Source organism: Melopsittacus undulatus, chromosome 6 (assembly GCF_012275295.1).
Source record: "Melopsittacus undulatus isolate bMelUnd1 chromosome 6, bMelUnd1.mat.Z, whole genome shotgun sequence".
Lineage (NCBI taxonomy): Eukaryota > Metazoa > Chordata > Aves > Psittaciformes > Psittaculidae > Melopsittacus > Melopsittacus undulatus.
The window spans coordinates 46,378,403-46,396,663 of record NC_047532.1 but is presented as its reverse complement, the minus strand read 5'-3'; the positions used below and the strand labels follow the sequence as shown (position 1 = coordinate 46,396,663).

Genomic DNA, 18,261 nt, shown 5'->3' with positions numbered 1-18,261 from the left:
TCTGTGGAGAGCTCATGGTAACCAATGGTTGGCAGAGGTGGTGGTCCCAGCCTGTCTGCAGTGTAACCCATGTGCCCCTATGGCAGGGTCAGCTTTCCAAGAAAAGTTCTGCTCCGGTGACTGGCGCAAAGGGCTTAAGTGACTTTAGTGCTGGTGAAGCGGACTGGATTTGACTGCCCTGAAGACTAAAGGTACTGCCTGGGCAGCTGCAGGTCAAGCTTCTCCCTCTGTGCCATGCCATGCACATGCTCTGTCCCCTGCCTGCATGCCTCCCTCTGCCCCCAAGGGGATCCTCTGTTTGCGGGGGGAGAGGGTATTCATTCTCCATAGTCCATTATCCCTTTTCCCCTTCTGTGGAGCTGCAGTTTGTGCTGATGGGGAAGCATGTATGTACACCAGGAGAAGAAACAGGAGACTGCGAATAACCCCCTAAACAGTGAAAATCCTCAGCAAATCTGGCTGAGTCAGACCTAATGCTTCTAGCACTGCAGCAAACAGCTAGGCCCCAAATGGGGAGCCATGAAGTGACTGTGTTTCAGGAGAGAGGGCAGGCTTGATGGGACCAAATGGCTGGGTGCCCTGCTGCTGCTCAGGCTCCTACTGGGGTGCTGGCAGCACACAGGGTGGTTTTTCTGCCTGGGTGCCCGGGAGATGAGAGTGCTGTGGCTCCGCACAAAGAGCCATAGCCCTGGCAAGTGGATGCCTGCTGCCCTCCTAGTGGTTATCAGGTCCTTCTGAAAACAGCCTCCATCCCCACTGCTGCTCCATGTGCTCTGATGCATTTCCCCACCTTTCCCTTTTCTATGCTTTTTTTTCCCCACCTGCCTTATGGGGAGTTTCAAAGTCTCTGAGCCCTTTCCATTGCTCTTTTTTCACCTGGTGTGCTTTTCCTTGTGGTCCATGCATCCATGTAGCTGCTGGCTTTCCTTATAGCGGCTCTCTGGTTGCTCCGTGTGGGTGGCACAGCTCTGTTGTGGCTGTCTGGTGTGACCAGGGTACCATGCTGCTGCTCTGGTATGCTGGCTCCTTGTGGGGAGCTTATGCCTTGAGTTAGCACTGACTGGTACTGGCTCTTATGCATGAAGGCTGACAACAGTCTCGGAGACCTTTATGTACAGCAAATGATCCCTTTTTCTATCTCCGCTGATAGTCTCCTTGTCCATGGGTGGTTCGGGGGCTGAGGAGTAAAGGGGGACACTTGCCTTGCTACTTCTGCCAGACAGGCTGGGATGAGGCTATTTTAGGGACTTGGTACTAATTTTAGCTACAGGGAAGGACATGAGCTTGGATGCAAATCCCTATTTCCTGACAATGCAAGAGGCAGGAAAAGAGCAGGGTGCTTATCAAAGCTTTCCCTGGAGGAAATCTCAGCCCCAGAGGTCTTAGAGGAAGGCAGCATGAGTCCCTCTGCTCAAGAGCCCCCCTCTCCTTTCCTCCTCACTGCTGTTTGACAGCTGCCTATGGCTAGTTTACTCTGTCCAGATCTATTTTCATGGGTTTGCCTTGAATTCTTCAAGCATAGAGCATTATGTCTTTTCCCTGGACAGTCCTGGCCAGCATCTCTTCTCCCCTCTGCTCACAGGCAATGGCTGCCAGAGCAGGGATGTCACCCTCAGGGAGTGGGATGTGTCTTGGGAAGATAAGTCACCACGAAGGTGCTGGAAGCAGAGCTGTGCATGTGCCTTGGGCTTTCTGGAGGGAGGGAAACCCAGCAAGTGTGAGACAGGAGCTGGTTAGACAGTTGCGAGAGCAGGAGCTGTTGGGCTTGTCCTGGGGCTTGTGGGACGGGCTCTGCAGCTTTAGACACCCCAGGGTGCCCTCTGCCCTGTCTGCTTCATTGGCTGTGGGTTTTTCAGGGCTGTTCTCTGTCTTCCTTGCCCCAGCTGCATCTCTGTCTCTGTTCCCAGTGCCCCCTGGCAGCAGACCTCTCTCCCCTTGCCCTAATGATGGCTTGTGAGGTACACATACACCTCCCTTTATAATGTTTTCCACAGTTCTTGAAGGTGGGTTCATCCCAATGATGCTGGGAAGCACTTGTGTAAAAGGGCTGTGTCTCCAGCACCTGGCTTAGCATCTGCTTCTGTCTCCATGCAGGTGTGGTCACCTCACCAGCAAGCAGTTGAGCTACCTCTGCATTTGTACTCGGTGTTATGGTTTGTGCAGCATTCAGCTCCTTTCCAGCCTGTGTTTCGTGATCCTTCTGTCCTGACCCACAGTGCGCCATTCTCCACCTCTGATAGATTTGACCTCTCCTGTGATGGCTAATGGCTTGGCAGTTGGTTTGGGTGCACAGGCTGAGACTTCACCTCTGTCCTGGTGTCCTCACCTCCCTGGACTGGCTGCAGGCTGACCCACAGCCTCTTTCCTGTGGGGCACTGGGCCCTGTGGTTCCTCCCTGACACTGCGAGAGAATCAACCCTCCTACTTGTCCACGCTGTGCAAGGGACAGGCATGGGGCAGATGTGGAAGCTTGTTGGAAGTGGGGAGAAAGCAGACCTGGATAGGGAGCGATGTTGGTGAAACCACTTTCCATTGGGCTCCTTTGAGCTACTCTCTGTTTCATCCCACTGGTGAGCCCATTCTTCCCGGAAGAGGCTCCACCTCATTCCTTGAGCCCTGAAGCTGGTGGCTTATCTTGGATACAGAGGCACAGATGTAGGTGTGCCTGGGCTGTACCAATGCATGGCTGGTATAAAAAGTTCCTGGGGTTTGACCCTTGAATTTCTGCACTGGGGAAACTGTTGAGTCTCCCAGAGGTTGGCTGGAGGTTGTGCCCAAGACAATTAACTGGGCAAGACCTGAATATTTGTGAAGTATGTGTGGAAGCCAGAAAATGTTGGGTCTGTTTCAGAGCCTGTCTTAGTCCTGAGCTGGTAAAATTGAGAAAAGGAGCGACTGGTAGCTGCCTCTTTTGATGTAAGAACAACTAGGGAAGTCCATCCCTTCCTACAGGACGTGTGCTAAAGTTTACCTGAGTAGGAAAATTGTGTGGTATGAGTGTGCAGTGATGTCAGTCTCCAAGCAGGGCTGTCAGCCACCCGGATTCACTGCTGGGTCAGGAATTCCTGAGCCACAAATAGCTGGTGTCTGGGATAGCATTGAGGGGGAATGTTGCTACATGCTTGGCCTGTTCCATACCTGCTCCTGGGCATCTGCTGTTGTCTGCTGTCAGAGAGGAGATCTTGGGCCAGGCAGGCTTTTGGCCAGCTCGTTTGGCCACTCCTGTAAATGTTTTCTCAGTGCCTCAGCCATTTCATTGTCCATCTCTGATTCTTCCAGCTGGTGTCTGCAGAGGGTTCCCATTCAGATGCTGGCTCAGTCTGTGCTGATAACCAGACAGAGCTGCCACCTTCTATGGAACGCACAGGAGGAATTGGAGACTCCAGGCCTCCCTCTTTCCAGTAAGTTACCTGGACATCTATCCTGGTTTCTGGGGAACTCAAAAGTGACTGCTCTAAATCCAGACCAGAGTCTGGAACCCTCCTACCCAAATTGGCAGCTAGAGGGGAGGAGGATGGGGCTGGGAGCAGATTTGAAGTGGAGCTTTGTTATTCAGCAAGTAAGGACATGCTGAAAATAGTGCAGGGAAGTTGGCAAAGAGGTTGCACAGCTTCCTCCCTTCCCTTGCCCTGAACTCATAGATGTGCTGTGGTTGTTCCCCACCATTTCTGCTCCTGTCTCAAGAAGCAGTTGGCTGATGGCTGGAGGATAAGTGCTGGCCAGCACAGAGGTAGAGAGCCTGTTTGTTCCTGATGAACATATTTGTTCCTTTTGTCTTGTTGCAGCCCTAACACTGGGGGAAGTAGAGAAAATTTGGACAATGAGACAGAGACGGACTCAGTGGTGTCATCCCAAAGGGAACGACCCCGTCGGACAGATGGGCCTGAGCACGGTGAGTGTTGGTAACACAGGAAGAGCTCTGCAGGGCATGGCTAGGTCATGGCTTCAGCCGTGGGACAGTGTTCTCTGCTCTGCAGAACCATCCCAGCTTAGAAGGACTGTTCAGTGATCTGAGGCCATAGCCTCACACTGGAGGCAGAAACTTAACACGTATCTTGTGTCAGAGCGTTGTGCTGAAACCTCTGGGAGCAAAGGAGATGTGTCCTATACCAGCCTCAAGAACAGGAGGCAGCAGTGCCTCAGTCCTTCTTGGCTGAAAAGCAGTGTGCTGTAGCTTTGCCACTCCATGCTGCAACTTGCTCTGCAAGGAACCAGATGCAAGTCTTCCATGAGTTTAGCAGCATTGTTCCTAAGTGACCCGTCAGCGCCTTGCCCATTCTGTAGTGATAGAAGAGGTATTCCACAGAAGATGGATCTGATCCCATGGTGGACTCAGAAGACTCAGATCTGGCTGGCTCTAGATGAGATTTTCTGATGAACAGAGTCATGTTGAGAAGGTTGCTATGAGCCTTGTGTAGGAGAAGTGGTTTCCCTGTGGCCTGTCTTAAGCACACAGTGTCTTGTCTTTTCATAGCACCAAGGGTGAATGGGACTGTAAAGGGAGAACGGCGCCGAGACCTGGGCGGGTACGAGAGCTCCTCCACACTCATGAGCAGTGAGCTGGAGACCACCAGCTTCTTCGATTCAGATGAAGATGACTCCACCAGCAGGTAGGAGAGCTTGGGTCCTGGAGGAGCACTGCCTTCCCACTGCCTCCCAGCACAGAGAGATGTGTCCTTGTAGAGCACAGTAATCCTGGGCTTCAGGGTCCTTGCTCAAGTCTCACCCAGCAGCCCCCTCTGCTATTGTCTGTCCTCTACAGACATGTTCTCCCCCTGCAGTCCTCTATTCCCTGTGCCATTTCTGTGGCTCTCCTGCTGTCAGAGCCACAACCCTGGCAGCAGCAGATCTGACTCTTGCTTTTGCCTCTAGGTTTAGCAGTTCGACAGAGCAAAGCAGTGCTTCTCGTCTAATGAGGAGACACAAGCGACGCCGGCGAAAACAGAAGGCTCCACGCATTGAGCGGGTATTGAGGGGCTGGGTATTCTGGGGAAGGGCAGTGCAGGGCAAGGTGGACTGGCTGGTGAATCCACTCAGTGCTTCAGGGATTCCATTGTGTTTGCTGTAAGCACAGATGGGGACAGGTAGTGTCCAAGTGCTGAGACCTGATGAAGTGCTGTAAACCTTTCCCAGGCCAATGTAGCCTTCAAATGTGGGACCGCAAATCTCGTCCTGGCTTTGCAGAGGTCATAAGGACAGTGGCTGATGCCCTGTGGCTCTGTAAAGCTTCCAGCATAAGGCTGGAATTGTGGGTGATGTCTGTGGTGCTGCAGGGAGTGTCAGAGCACAGAGTGGAGGGAGCTGGGGCACTGGGAAAGTTACTGAGGCACAGGAGGTCATCTCGTGTTTCGCTTATGTTTTGCAGTCATCGTCCTTCAGCAGTATCACAGACTCCACCATGTCCCTGAACATCATCACAGTCACACTGAACATGGGTGAGTGGGGGCTGTGTGTGGACCCTGCAATCCTTACAGAGCAAGGCTGGGTGGTGAAGAGGGAGGTCAGTAGGACTCAAAGAGAATGCATGCCAGGGAGGGGTGAGGAGATGGATTCTGTAGGAAAGTGGCTTGTCTTGAAGCACTGTTCTCTCAAGAGTTTCTTTCTCCCGGGACATTTCTCTGGGACAGTGGCACAAACGACCAGCATTAGCATGTGGGTTGTCTGAGGTTAGGGCTACTTGTGCCTTCTGCTTGATGGTGTCTTACTTCTTTCTTTTTCCATCCCTGCAGAGAAATACAACTTTCTGGGCATTTCTATTGTGGGACAAAGCAATGTGCATGGAGATGGAGGCATTTATATTGGCTCTATCATGAAGGGTGGCGCTGTGGCAGCTGATGGCAGGATTGAGCCAGGAGACATGCTGTTGCAGGTACTTCACACCCACAATACCATCTCTGGGCCTGGGAAAACAATAAGAAAAGACCCAGAAGCCTCTCTGCACAGTTTGGCAGGCTAAACCCAGGAAGCTGTGCTTGGAAGGGGGAAGCTGAGTCACTGCTGAGCTGAGTGGGGAGCTCAGCCTCTGATCACATCTCAGGGACTCACCTCTTTGTTGTTTGCAGGTAAATGACATCAACTTTGAGAACATGAGCAACGATGATGCTGTGCGGGTGCTGAGGGAGATTGTGCACAAGCCAGGGTAAGTATTTGGGGTGTTTCTTATTTCCATGGGCAGCTATACAGTGTGTGCTTGGGGTGTGCGAGTCATGTCTTCCAGTCACCTCTGCCAGTGACTCTGCAGAAGCTCAGAACTTAACATTTTTGGTGTTGCTTTGATTTCTGGGTTTTCATGCCCAGAGCAAGAATTGCAGCCAACAGAATGGTGGTGAACTGGGGTCTGTGCCCCTCTTTTTTTGTGGGGATACAGTGTCACTAGGGGCATCATCAAACCTCAGCAGTGTTGCATCATTTTGTCCATACTGCTAAAGAGATTCAGAGCTGGAGGGGACAAGGGCACTTTTCTGACAGCTTCTCCCTGTCTTGCAGGAGAGAGCCAGCATACAGCATCCACCCATCACACTGAGGTTTGTGCCACAGGGCTCTTGTTCTAATGCTTGCCTTTTTGTTGCAGGCCCATCACCCTGACGGTGGCCAAGTGCTGGGACCCCAGCCCCCGTGGCTGCTTCTCGTTACCCAGGAGTAAGTGGATAGCTGACCCACCCTTAATGCTGGTGCCCAGCTCATGTGAGAGCCCTGCCTTAAGCACTTAATTGGTTGTTGTTTTGTTCCTCCCCTGTGTGTGTGACTCCATGTGGCACTGAATTGGGGTTTGGTGGGTTTTCAGCTCTCCTATTTAGGAGGCTGCTATGTCCTGTTCTCAGGCCAAAATGCCCATAAGCCCAGCCCTCCTTCCCACATCACGCTGGGGACGCGTTTCACTGGGGCAGGGGGGTCACTTGCTCGGGGCGCCAGAGGAAAGAGAAACCCCTGCCTTGAGCCATAGGGGGATCTCTCCCTCTGCACCTGTCCTGCTGACCCTCCCTCTCTTCTTTCTCTCCCAGTTGCTCCCCAGCGGATCTGGGCTGGGCCAGACTCTCCATGCTCCGATCCGGGTGAGTCCCGGCAGATGCTGGGAATAGAATGGGCTGTGCTTGAGTCCCTGTCCCTCCCCAGAGGCTGATTTGATAAAGTGATAATTTCTTATAGCTGCTGACTGACTCTTTCTTCAATGCAGGTGAGCCCATTCGGCCCATTGACCCGGCAGCCTGGGTGTCTCACACAGCAGCGATGACCGGCACCTACCCAGCGTACGGTATGAGTCCATCCATGAGCACAATCACTTCCACCAGCTCCTCCATCACCAGCTCCATACCAGAGACCGAACGTAAGTCCCTGTGCCTCTCTGCTCCACCCACTGCACAGCTTCCTCGTCTCCACTGTGCCGTAAAGGGAGCAATACATCTGCTTGGGGACAGCTGGGTCAGGCAAGATCTGCCCTGCCAAGGGACTAGGAGGGAGGCAGCTCTCACCAGACAGGTGCTTGGATCAGTGGAGTTCTGCCTGTGTGAATTAATACCACATTTTTCAGCCTTCTGTGTATGGAGAGTAGAAGAGGTTGTATATAGTCTGGGAGCTGTGGCAGGTGCAGAAGAAAGGCTCAAAGCAGTCAGGGGTTAGCAGCTATGAGTGTGAGGTCAGAGGGATTCAGCTTGTCCCTGGAGCAGTTGCCCTTCCAGGCTGCAGATAGGGCAAGATGGAGGGGCAAAGAGATTTGCAGTGTGGCAGGGTCCTGCTGAACACTGGGCTCTTCTGGTCTTTTCTGAAGATCTCTGGCAATTTTGGTATAGAGAGCCCTGAAGTAAGGTCTGGGAAGCTCAGATGGGGCAAAAAGCCAGGAGTTTGTTGTTTGTGAGGAACAGAGAATTCTCTTGCTGTGTGGTGTGGGCTCAGCTGGCAGCCTTTGTATCTCAGCTGCTTGGGACTGTCTGGAAGGAAGGAGACTCTGGCCTGAGTTCTGCACAAAAGGAAATGGCTAATGTGAAGGATAACAGTGGAAGACTTGAAGGGGAGTTATACAGCATGTGCCTCAAGGCTCTTCACAGTGTATTGTTCCCTAGCCCATTCCTCCTTTATGTGATGCTTCCATGCAGCCCTGTTGTCTTTTCTGTCCTCTCTCATCTCTGCCTCCCTTCCTTCATCCACACCACAGGCCTCGACGACTTTCACCTGTCCATCCACAGTGACATGGCCACCATTGTCAAAGCCATGGCATCACCAGAGTCAGGCCTGGAGGTGCGTGACCGCATGTGGCTGAAGATCACCATCCCCAATGCCTTCATTGGTAAGAGACTGCTGCCTACAGCCAAGGCTGGGACTGGGGAATGGGTGGCCTGTTTTCGAAGCAGATGCTAAGGGAGCATCACTGTCACCATAAACTAACTGTTGACCAGGCAAGTCACAAAAAGGCTGTGCAGTCTCTTTTCAACTTCTGGCCCACTTTGTCTTGGTTCCAGTGCGGCCTGCTGCCTCAAGGGCCACTGTCTTTCTCTTGCTGTATTTGACTCAGTGTTTGGTGGCAGGTTCGGATGTGGTGGATTGGCTCTATCACCATGTGGAGGGCTTTACAGACCGTCGTGAATCCCGCAAATATGCCAGCTATCTGCTGAAGGCTGGCTATATCCGACATACCGTCAACAAGATCACCTTCTCAGAGCAGTGCTATTACATCTTCGGGGACCTCTGTGGAAGTATGACACTTGGCATGGGTGGGAGGGAGAGGATGGGGGGGTAGAGGTCCTGCAGAGCCCTGTTGACACAATGAGGACATAGCTACAGCTGTTGCCATCAGGCTGGGCCCCTTGTTCTACAGACACTATTAGAGAGTGATAAAGAATATCCCAGCTTCTTTGTCACGCTGCTGCAGTGGTGAAGTTGGAAGCAGCGTTGACAGTGTCACCCACAATGTGATCTTTTCTCCCACGCAGCCCTAGCAGTCTTAGTCTGTACCAACTGTCTTCAGGCTCTGAACTTCCAATGGTGGCAACGGGGTCATGTTCAGACAGCTGGGTTCTGCTTAACTAAGAGGGATGGAGGAAGTAATTGACAGGGTGAGCTGTAGCTCTGATGTGGTCCTTTCCCACCAAGCTGGTCTCTGTGTTATACTGGCAGCTTGGACTTGCACAGCCTGGTTGTTGTTCAGCCAGGAAGCACAAATGGATACACTGACAAGCAGGGAGAGTGCCAACTTCTTGTGTCTCCTCGTGGACCCCCTCCATGTCCACCAACAAGAATGGACAGGGAATTTCTTGATTACATGTGGTTTTCTTTCTGCTTGGATTAACAGCTTTTCTCTGCTTTCTTGCAGACATGGCTAATCTGTCTCTTCACAATCATGATGGGTCCAGCGGTGCCTCTGATCAGGACACTTTGGCTCCACTCCCCCACCCAGGAGCCGCACCCTGGCCTATGGCTTTCCCGTATCAGTATCCACCTCCTCATCCATACAACCCCCACCCCGGCTTCCCTGATCCAGGATACAGCTACGGAGGGGGCAGTGCAGGCAGCCAGCACAGTGAAGGTGAGAGAAAAGAGCTAAAATATACCTGCAGGTGGGCAGATGCCCTGTTCAGTACAGGGAAGCAGCAGGAAAAGGCAAGACCTTGCTTAAGCAAGGCCATATGGCAAAAGTCTTCTCAGACTGGTCGTAGAACTTGGAGCTGAAAAGAAACTGAGAGCATGGACTGTTCTGGTGCATAGCTGTGCTGCAGCATGCTCTAGTCCTCTCTTGACTAGAGGAGCATCCTTTCTTCCTGGCTTGTCTGAGCTGTCACCTAACTTTGCCTTGTGCTCATTGCAGGGAGCCGAAGCAGCGGTTCCAATCGCAGTGGCAGTGAGAGAAGGAAGGAGAGAGAGAAAACCGGGGAGTCAAAGTCAGGCGGCAGTGGGAGTGAGTCGGACCACACCACGAGGAGCAGCATGCGGCGTGAGCGTGCTGCCAGCGAGCGCTCGGTGCCAGCCAGCCAGCACAGCCAGCGCAGCCAGCACTCACTGGCTCACAGCATTCGCAGCCACCACAGCCAGCAGTCATATGGGCCGCCCGGCCTCCCCCCTCTCTTCAGCCCCCCCATGTTGCTGATGCCTCCACCACCTTCAGCCATGGGGCCCCCTGGGGCACCGCCAGGCCGTGACCTGGCCTCTGTGCCCCCTGAACTGACAGCCAGTAGACAGTCCTTCCGAATGGCTATGGGCAACCCCAGTGAGTTCTTTGTGGATGTAATGTGAAGCGCCCGTCCCTTGTCCGTCTGCTGCCCTCCTTTCCCCCTTCCATCCCCGTCGTTTGTCTCCTAGGACCAGCCCTGGCTTCACCCCTTGGTTTTTTGGTTTGGTTTTGTTTGGTTTTTCCCTTTATTCCTTTTCGTTACCAAGAAAAGAAAAGAAATAAATGAACTAAACCTTGATTCTAATCCCACCTTGAGCGGGGTGGGCGGGCCTGGCAGGCCTGCTGGGTGCCGCAGCCCCTCCTGCCACCAGACTTGTGTATTGCCGATGGTAATTCCCTCCTGCTGTCCTCCCTAACGCCATTAATCCGCATCCGTCCCAGCGCCCTGTGCTGCTTGCCCGTGTGTCGCTGCTGCCTCGGTCTTCCCACCCTAAACATCTCTTCTTTCTTTTCACCCTTTTGTGTTTCTTCTGTCAAGCAGCAAAGAATTACGGGGTGTTTGACTTTCTCTGAGCCTGCCGCCCGTGGGGGGGAGAGCTGGAGCGTGGCATGGCCCGACAGGACACGGAGCTGCAGGGGCGCTGGGCACGTGTGGCGCTGAAGATGGCTTCTTTCCTCCCCCTTGCGAAGACACCCTGCCCTTCCTGCAGCCCTGTGAGGGGAGCAGGGACCAGCTTTCCACATGCGTGTCAAATCCCCTCGTAGTTGCCTTTCAGCTAATGCATGAATGTTGCAGGGCTTCGGTGCCTTCGGGCAGTGGGGAGATGCTGCTGCTTCCTTCTTGCCTTCCTTCTCTTGCCCACACGTTGGGGCAGGTCCAAGCCTGGCCCAGCCTCATTGCAGGACCCTCTTTCACCTTGCTCCTGTCTTGAGGTTGTAGCTCTGCATTCAGCCTGGAGCTGTGGTTGGTGCCTGTGCACAGTCCTGCACAACTCAGGGCCCTACACTTGCCCTTGGCTACTTGGAGTGGTTCAAGGGCAGAGTTCTGCTCCCCCTGGCCGCTCTTTGCCCTCCTGACTGTGACACGCTGCTGCCTGTCCCGTTTGTAGGGGCTGTCCAATGCGTGGGGCTTGCAGTTACAGCTGTGGCCTTCTTCCTGCTGTTGAGCAATGTGACATCTTTAGGGGCCAGCATGGACATAGAAGATGAGAGGGGCACAGCTGTTTTGCTGTCATGCTTTGGGAAACAGTGAATGTTCCCTGTATGTACCCTCTGAAGTATATTAGTCTTCCTCCCCTGTTTCTCAGTACCATGTGTGCTGTTGGCCTGGCTGTCGGGAGGGATAAGTCTCTGGGACTGAGCTGGGATGGCCTGGCTCGTTCCAGACTGTGAATTGTTCCTGGTTGCAGCACAAGCTCTCCAGGGAGGGAGGCAGCAGCTTGGGCTGTACCTCTGACCTCAGGCCCTGCAGATATGCTGGGACACTTGAATCCGTTTGCTCCAGTGCTCCCTCCCTTTTCTTCCTCTTCTGGGTACTCAATAGATATGCCCTGGGTGGGAGCAGCCCCCTTCCCATGTCTAGGGCCAAGCACGGTACAGTATAGACACCCTTCACCCTGCTGGTGCTGGTGCCCGGCGCCCTCTCCTGCTGCCGCGCTGTTGCTTTCTCTGCAGGTGTTGCCTCTGTTTGTCCTTCCTGTGTGTGCGGTTTTTAGATGCTGGAGATTAAATGTGTTTTACTCCTTGGGGGTCTGTGTTGTGCCCGTAACACCTCTGCCAACTCTCACGTGCCATCAGTTCATCTTTCTGTGACCCCTAAAGCCTGTAATCCTACCTGGAGTTGTGCTCTACCATCCATCCATCGCTGAAATCCGGGAAAATAACCTCTCCGTCTAGGAGGGCAGTTTAGAAAGCTGACGTTACGGTACAGAGGGGATCACTCCGCCTATCGTTCACACCGAGAAGGGACAGTTCACAGCTTACATAAATTATTATATATATATTTATTCATCATCATTTTTCAGAGTGCCCACCCAATTCCCATTACTCATTGCATATGATAATCTGGGTAGATAAGGCTGTGGCGCAGGTGCTTGTGAATTCTAGGAGTGGTCTTTGGGGGCTGTTTTGAGTGAAATACCCACACTCATTTTACTCCTTTGTGGAAATCCGTTATTGAAGGGCATTGGAATACTTGTTTAGTCTCACCAGTTAACTGTAAGTTCGTGTTTGAGCAAATTTGTGACCCTGAGAGGTTTCTTTAGCTGTTTTCTCTTGCAGCTGTTTACCTGTTTCTCAGGCCTTATTGAAAGGAGGGAGGCCCACATCCGTTTAAAGGAAGACATCTGTTCCTCTTGTTGCTTCCTTATCTTGAGAGTCCCTGCAGCCTTGTCCATGATTATGTCTCTATACACAACAGAACGCTTGTTTAATTAGGTATCAGTTCCCTCCTTTGGAAGTATTAGCTATGCCTCGAATTACTTCCACAACTATTTTTCTGTTCCCCTCTTTGCACATCCTGTACAAACACTGACTATTAAAATTGTGACTATTATCATAGTAGGATAGTGAACCATTCCTTTAGGGACCATGCTCCAAAGGATTGCAAAATTTTGTTTAACCAGTTATTTTCGATAGAATATGTCACTGCCTGTTAGTCTACAGCTTTGTTGTTTGTCCGGAAGTAGGATGCATTTGCTGCTTCCAGTGTTTTAGTCAAATTTTCAAAATGCTCTAAGACTTAGATCTATGACTTAAGTCTATGAGAGATTTAAGGGAATGATACCCCATGGGATAGGTTCTCCTGCAGCATGAAAGATAGGTGAACAGTCTCTCTAGTTAAATAATGCATTTTCCTACCCCCCTGTAGCAATTTCAGGATGAAGTTCTCTCTTGGTTGGCCCACTGAACAGTCCTCTGCAAATAGAAATTAAGGGATCCCAGTCAGTATCTGGTCTGCTTTAGGTATGTTGGTCCTGTGGCTTTGGCAGCCCATTCTGGTGTCAATGAGGGTTCGACCCAACTGTAATGAACCCATGTGTCTACTCCCTGCACTTTGATGTCAGTGTTTGTTGTCAGCAATACCAGGTATGGCCCCTTCTGATTTCTTGAAGGGGTTCTTTGGTCCAAGTTTTGACATAAATGCAGTCTCATGGCTGCTATTTATGAGCAGTAATGTCCAAAATCATGGGTGCCACCAGTGCAATATACTTGTGGAGAGAGGACAACACCTTCTATGGGGACGTAATGTATTCTGTTAGATACTGATCTCCAATAATCTGTTAATTTACTTTCTGTGATTTGGTGTGATTGCCCATATAATATTTCATATGGCCTTAATTTTTCTTTTGACACCAGTCTGACTCTAACTCTTAATCATGCCAGAGGTAACACAACTGGCCATTTTAGATAAGATTCCTGGCAAATCTTACTAATCTGTTTCCTTAAACTCTAATTCTTTCTACTTTTCCACTAGACTGGGTTCTCCAAGGGGTATGCAAATCTCACTTTATCCCTATTACCTTGGACAGATTTTGTACAACTTTGGCAATGAAATGTGAAACGCAGTCAGATGCCATTGCTATAGGTACCCCAAACCTTGGAATTATTTATTTTAATAACATTTTTATTACTTCCCTGACCTGATCGGTGTGACAGGGGAAAGCCTCCAGCCAACCAGAAAACACATCTACTAGTTCCAATATATACCTGCGCCTGTTTTGCCACAGCAGCTCTGTAAAATCTACTTGACTGTAGTATCCCGGACTATTGCCTTTCTTTGTTATTCCAGGTGGCTGTCTTTTAGCATGGTAAGAATTGTTTCATAAACAAAGTTCACACTTCTTTACAAGACTTTTTCTAATTCTCACCATTCACACACTCACAACTTGGAGTTTTAAAGCCTCGGTCATTGATTCTGTTCCCCAGTGAGTTGCCTGGTGTTTTTCCTCAGCTGTTTTTCTTGTATGAGGCTGAGGAATTATTACTAGCCTGTTTGGTATAACTCACCATCCTTCATTGTTCTTCTTGGCTTCTAATAGACTTGCCAGTTTCTCATCCTCTGGTATCTTGGAACTTCATTATGCAAGCACTGATACTTATGAGGCAATATTAATCAACGGTCCCTGCTGGCAGCTTCTTTGCCTGTTTTGTCAGCAAGGCAGTTGCCATTATTCACTGGAGTATTACCTAATTGATATGCCTTGCAACGCATTATTGTGCCTTTCTGGGGTAGCTGGACTTATTTTAGCAAATCCTATATTATTTGTCCATATTATAGGGAACCACTGAGAAATTAACAATCCCCTTTCCTTCCATATGGCCCAATGGGCATGAACAAAGAGCAAATTTTGACTCTGTCTACATGTGAATGGTTTTACCTTTTGACAGTTCCAGAGCTCTCAGTAGTGTGATCAGCTTGGCTTTCTGCACTGATGTGTTGGGGACCAGGGCTTTGCCCTCTGTGACCTCATGTTGGGTTACCACAGCATATCCTGCTTTCTGATTTCCATTTTTCACGAAGCTGCTACTACCCACAAACAGCTCCCAGTCCATGTTCTCTGGAGGGGGGGAGGTATCTTGTAGGTTGGTTTTAGTGGAATATACCTGCACTCAATAGTCTGTAAACCGTTGTGAGCTCTCCTGCTTCTGGATCGGTTGTCAAAAACACTGCTGGGTTCAAGAGGCTAGTTACTTTCAATTCTGCATCCTTCTGTTCCAAAAGCACGGCCTGCTTGGGGAAAGCCAATGTCTGCTTTTCTGTTCCAGGACGGTTGTTACCATGTGAGGTACAAATACAGTCAATTTTTGTCCCAAAGTACTCAATAAAATTTTCTATTAAAGGCTCTAGTCCTTTCCTTGCTTCCAGTTTTATAGGATATTGTTTCTGTCTTACCAGCCTGGTGTTTGGTTTCAGATGAATAGTTACTGGTTCCACATTTTGTGATCAGCCCAGGAGTCAATACCCATGGAGGGACTGCGTTCTCCACTTCTTCTGATATATCCAGCTCAGTGGCTAGTTTCTGTAACATACAAACTTGGGCCTCCACAGCCTTTTCCTCAGGGATATGTATCTGGATTTTAATTTCCTTAAACATAATTTGTGTGTGTAATTTACTCAGTATATCCCTATCCAATAATGGCAGAGGGCATTCACTCATGTAAGGAAATTGATAGGTCAACATCTGTTTGCCTATTTCAGAGGTTGAAAGAAAGGTCAGTTTTCTTTCTGCCCTATGGTGCCAATGACTGAAGCTGTTTGTTTGCTTCATTGTCCTTTGCCAAGTATTCATAACAGAATAGGTAGCTGCTGTATCTACAAGGAATTTTACCTTTTCATTTCCCAGCCTAAGGGAGGGCTCTTTTGGGGAGGGGTTTGAATCTTCCCCCACTCCTCCTTAGTCTTCATCTAAAATCATCGTTTTTGCCACCTGGCTGGACATTTCACTAAATCCTTGGTATCTATTTTTACTGTGAGGGCATTCCTTCTGTTTACAGATTGCACACTGATCCTTCTCTAAGTGAATTCATGCAGTCTGTTCACAAACATTTCACATAATACTTCCCTCTGACCCTTCCCTGCTGGGCTGTTTCCACCTTTCCTGGTTTCCTGTGTGATAGCTACAGCTAACAGTTTTCCTTCCTGACACTTTTCCTTCCTTTCCCTTTTCAACATCCTCTCTCTTATTGTATGCTTTCCAGGTGGTCTCCAGCACTTCACAGACAGACCAAGAATCTGTCCCTTCCAGCTTTTGCAGCTGGCATTTAATGTCTGGATTTGATTGTCCAATAAAAATACAAGATAACTGTGCTGCATCATCTTTTTCAGGCTCCAAAGCAGTATACTTTCTAGCTGTTGCCATATGTCTTTAGTAAAAAACAGACTGAAAATCAGTCTATTCCCTTTCCCCTGTACTGCTTGATATAATTCTTTGCTTTAGGAATCACGTTTCATTCCAAACTCAGCTGTTGGTACCAGGTTAATAAATACCTCTAGGCCTGAATATTTGGATTCCACTTAGGGTCGGGGGAAGGAAAGTTATCGTCCACTGACCCCTGCTGGGCCCCCTGCAAAAGGATTCTTTCTGCCTGGCTTTTGCCAGCAGCTACATCACTAAAGTATCGAGTATTACCTGTAAATGATTCCAATCTGGAACTTCTGTTCTAATAATCGCCTCCATTACTTAAGAGACTTTCTCAGGATCTTCCCTATAGGTCCTGGTTAACGTTTTACAGGTTCGTAAATCTGACATATAAAACGGCACCTTGATAGTCACCAGTCCTTCACCCCTACTCCCTGGTGTAAGGGATCTTGAATGTTTAGGGGAGCACCTCTCCTTGTTCGCCTCGCGATGGGGCTAAAGCTTTCACTTCCAGCATAGTGGCTTCCTTCCCCCTCAGAGCCCGAATCTGGCCCCCACCCTTGTTCCCTTTGCTCTGTTCTACCTACATTCTGCAAAGTGCCCACCCAAATCCCATTACTCATTGCATATGGTAATCTGGGCAGAGAAGGCTGCAGCACAGGCACTGTGAATTCAAGGAGTGGTCTTTGGGGGTTGTGGTGGTGATCTGGAGAGAAATACCCACACTCATTTTACCATTTTGTAGAAATCCATTATTGAAGAACGTTGGAATACTTGTTTAATCTCACCAATTAACTGTAAATTCTTGTTTGGGCAAATGTGTGACCCTGAGAGGTTTCTTTAGCTGTTTTCTCTTGCAGCTGTTTACCTGTTTCTCAGGCCTTATCAAAAGGAGGGAGGCCCACATCCATTTAAAGGAAGACATCTGTTCCTCTTGTTGCTTCCTTATCTTGAGAGTCCCTGCAGCCTTGTCCATGATTATGTCTCTATACACAATGGAATACTTGTCTAATTCAGTATCACATCTGTTGTATGGGCCGCCCGGCCTCCCCCCTCTCTTCAGCCCCCCCATGTTGCTGATGCCTCCACCACCTTCAGCCATGGGGCCCCCTGGGGCACCGCCAGGCCGTGACCTGGCCTCTGTGCCCCCTGAACTGACAGCCAGTAGACAGTCCTTCCGAATGGCTATGGGCAACCCCAGTGAGTTCTTTGTGGATGTAATGTGAAGCGCCCGTCCCTTGTCCGTCTGCTGCCCTCCTTTCCCCCTTCCATCCCCGTCGTTTGTCTCCTAGGACCAGCCCTGGCTTCACCCCTTGGTTTTTTGGTTTGGTTTTGTTTGGTTTTTCCCTTTATTCCTTTTCGTTACCAAGAAAAGAAAAGAAATAAATGAACTAAACCTTGATTCTAATCCCACCTTGAGCGGGGTGGGCGGGCCTGGCAGGCCTGCTGGGTGCCGCAGCCCCTCCTGCCACCAGACTTGTGTATTGCCGATGGTAATTCCCTCCTGCTGTCCTCCCTAACGCCATTAATCCGCATCCGTCCCAGCGCCCTGTGCTGCTTGCCCGTGTGTCGCTGCTGCCTCGGTCTTCCCACCCTAAACATCTCTTCTTTCTTTTCACCCTTTTGTGTTTCTTCTGTCAAGCAGCAAAGAATTACGGGGTGTTTGACTTTCTCTGAGCCTGCCGCCCGTGGGGGGGAGAGCTGGAGCGTGGCATGGCCCGACAGGACACGGAGCTGCAGGGGCGCTGGGCACGTGTGGCGCTGAAGATGGCTTCTTTCCTCCCCCTTGCGAAGACACCCTGCCCTTCCTGCAGCCCTGTGAGGGGAGCAGGGACCAGCTTTCCACATGCGTGTCAAATCCCCTCGTAGTTGCCTTTCAGCTAATGCATGAATGTTGCAGGGCTTCGGTGCCTTCGGGCAGTGGGGAGATGCTGCTGCTTCCTTCTTGCCTTCCTTCTCTTGCCCACACGTTGGGGCAGGTCCAAGCCTGGCCCAGCCTCATTGCAGGACCCTCTTTCACCTTGCTCCTGTCTTGAGGTTGTAGCTCTGCATTCAGCCTGGAGCTGTGGTTGGTGCCTGTGCACAGTCCTGCACAACTCAGGGCCCTACACTTGCCCTTGGCTACTTGGAGTGGTTCAAGGGCAGAGTTCTGCTCCCCCTGGCCGCTCTTTGCCCTCCTGACTGTGACACGCTGCTGCCTGTCCCGTTTGTAGGGGCTGTCCAATGCGTGGGGCTTGCAGTTACAGCTGCGGCCTTCTTCCTGCTGTTGAGCAATGTGACATCTTTAGGGGCCAGCATGGA

General features: G+C 50.6%; 1 protein-coding gene across 4 annotated transcripts in view; it reads left to right on the top strand.

Moving 5' to 3' along the window:
• DVL3 (dishevelled segment polarity protein 3) overlaps positions 1-17,362 on the top strand; it is a 38,408-nt gene extending 21,046 nt beyond the window's left edge. Inside the window, exons 3-17 of one of the 4 annotated variants that reach the window (XM_034063488.1) lie at positions 3,280-3,401; positions 3,786-3,892; positions 4,475-4,610; positions 4,873-4,966; positions 5,366-5,435; positions 5,730-5,869; positions 6,063-6,139; positions 6,572-6,639; positions 7,002-7,052; positions 7,175-7,324; positions 8,150-8,281; positions 8,520-8,687; positions 9,305-9,517; positions 9,797-10,067; positions 17,033-17,362. In XM_034063488.1, the coding sequence (XP_033919379.1) occupies positions 3,280-3,401; positions 3,786-3,892; positions 4,475-4,610; positions 4,873-4,966; positions 5,366-5,435; positions 5,730-5,869; positions 6,063-6,139; positions 6,572-6,639; positions 7,002-7,052; positions 7,175-7,324; positions 8,150-8,281; positions 8,520-8,687; positions 9,305-9,517; positions 9,797-10,067; positions 17,033-17,186 (1,953 nt within the window). In that variant the 3' untranslated portion in view covers positions 17,187-17,362. Of the gene's footprint in view, positions 1-122; positions 192-3,279; positions 3,402-3,785; positions 3,893-4,474; positions 4,611-4,872; positions 4,967-5,365; positions 5,436-5,729; positions 5,870-6,062; positions 6,140-6,571; positions 6,640-7,001; positions 7,053-7,174; positions 7,325-8,149; positions 8,282-8,519; positions 8,688-9,304; positions 9,518-9,796; positions 14,944-17,032 lie in introns of those variants that run through there. The other 3 variants (XM_031043052.2, XM_034063487.1, XM_034063489.1) reach the window with 3 other exon arrangements.
• The last annotated feature ends 899 nt before the right edge of the window (positions 17,363-18,261 follow it).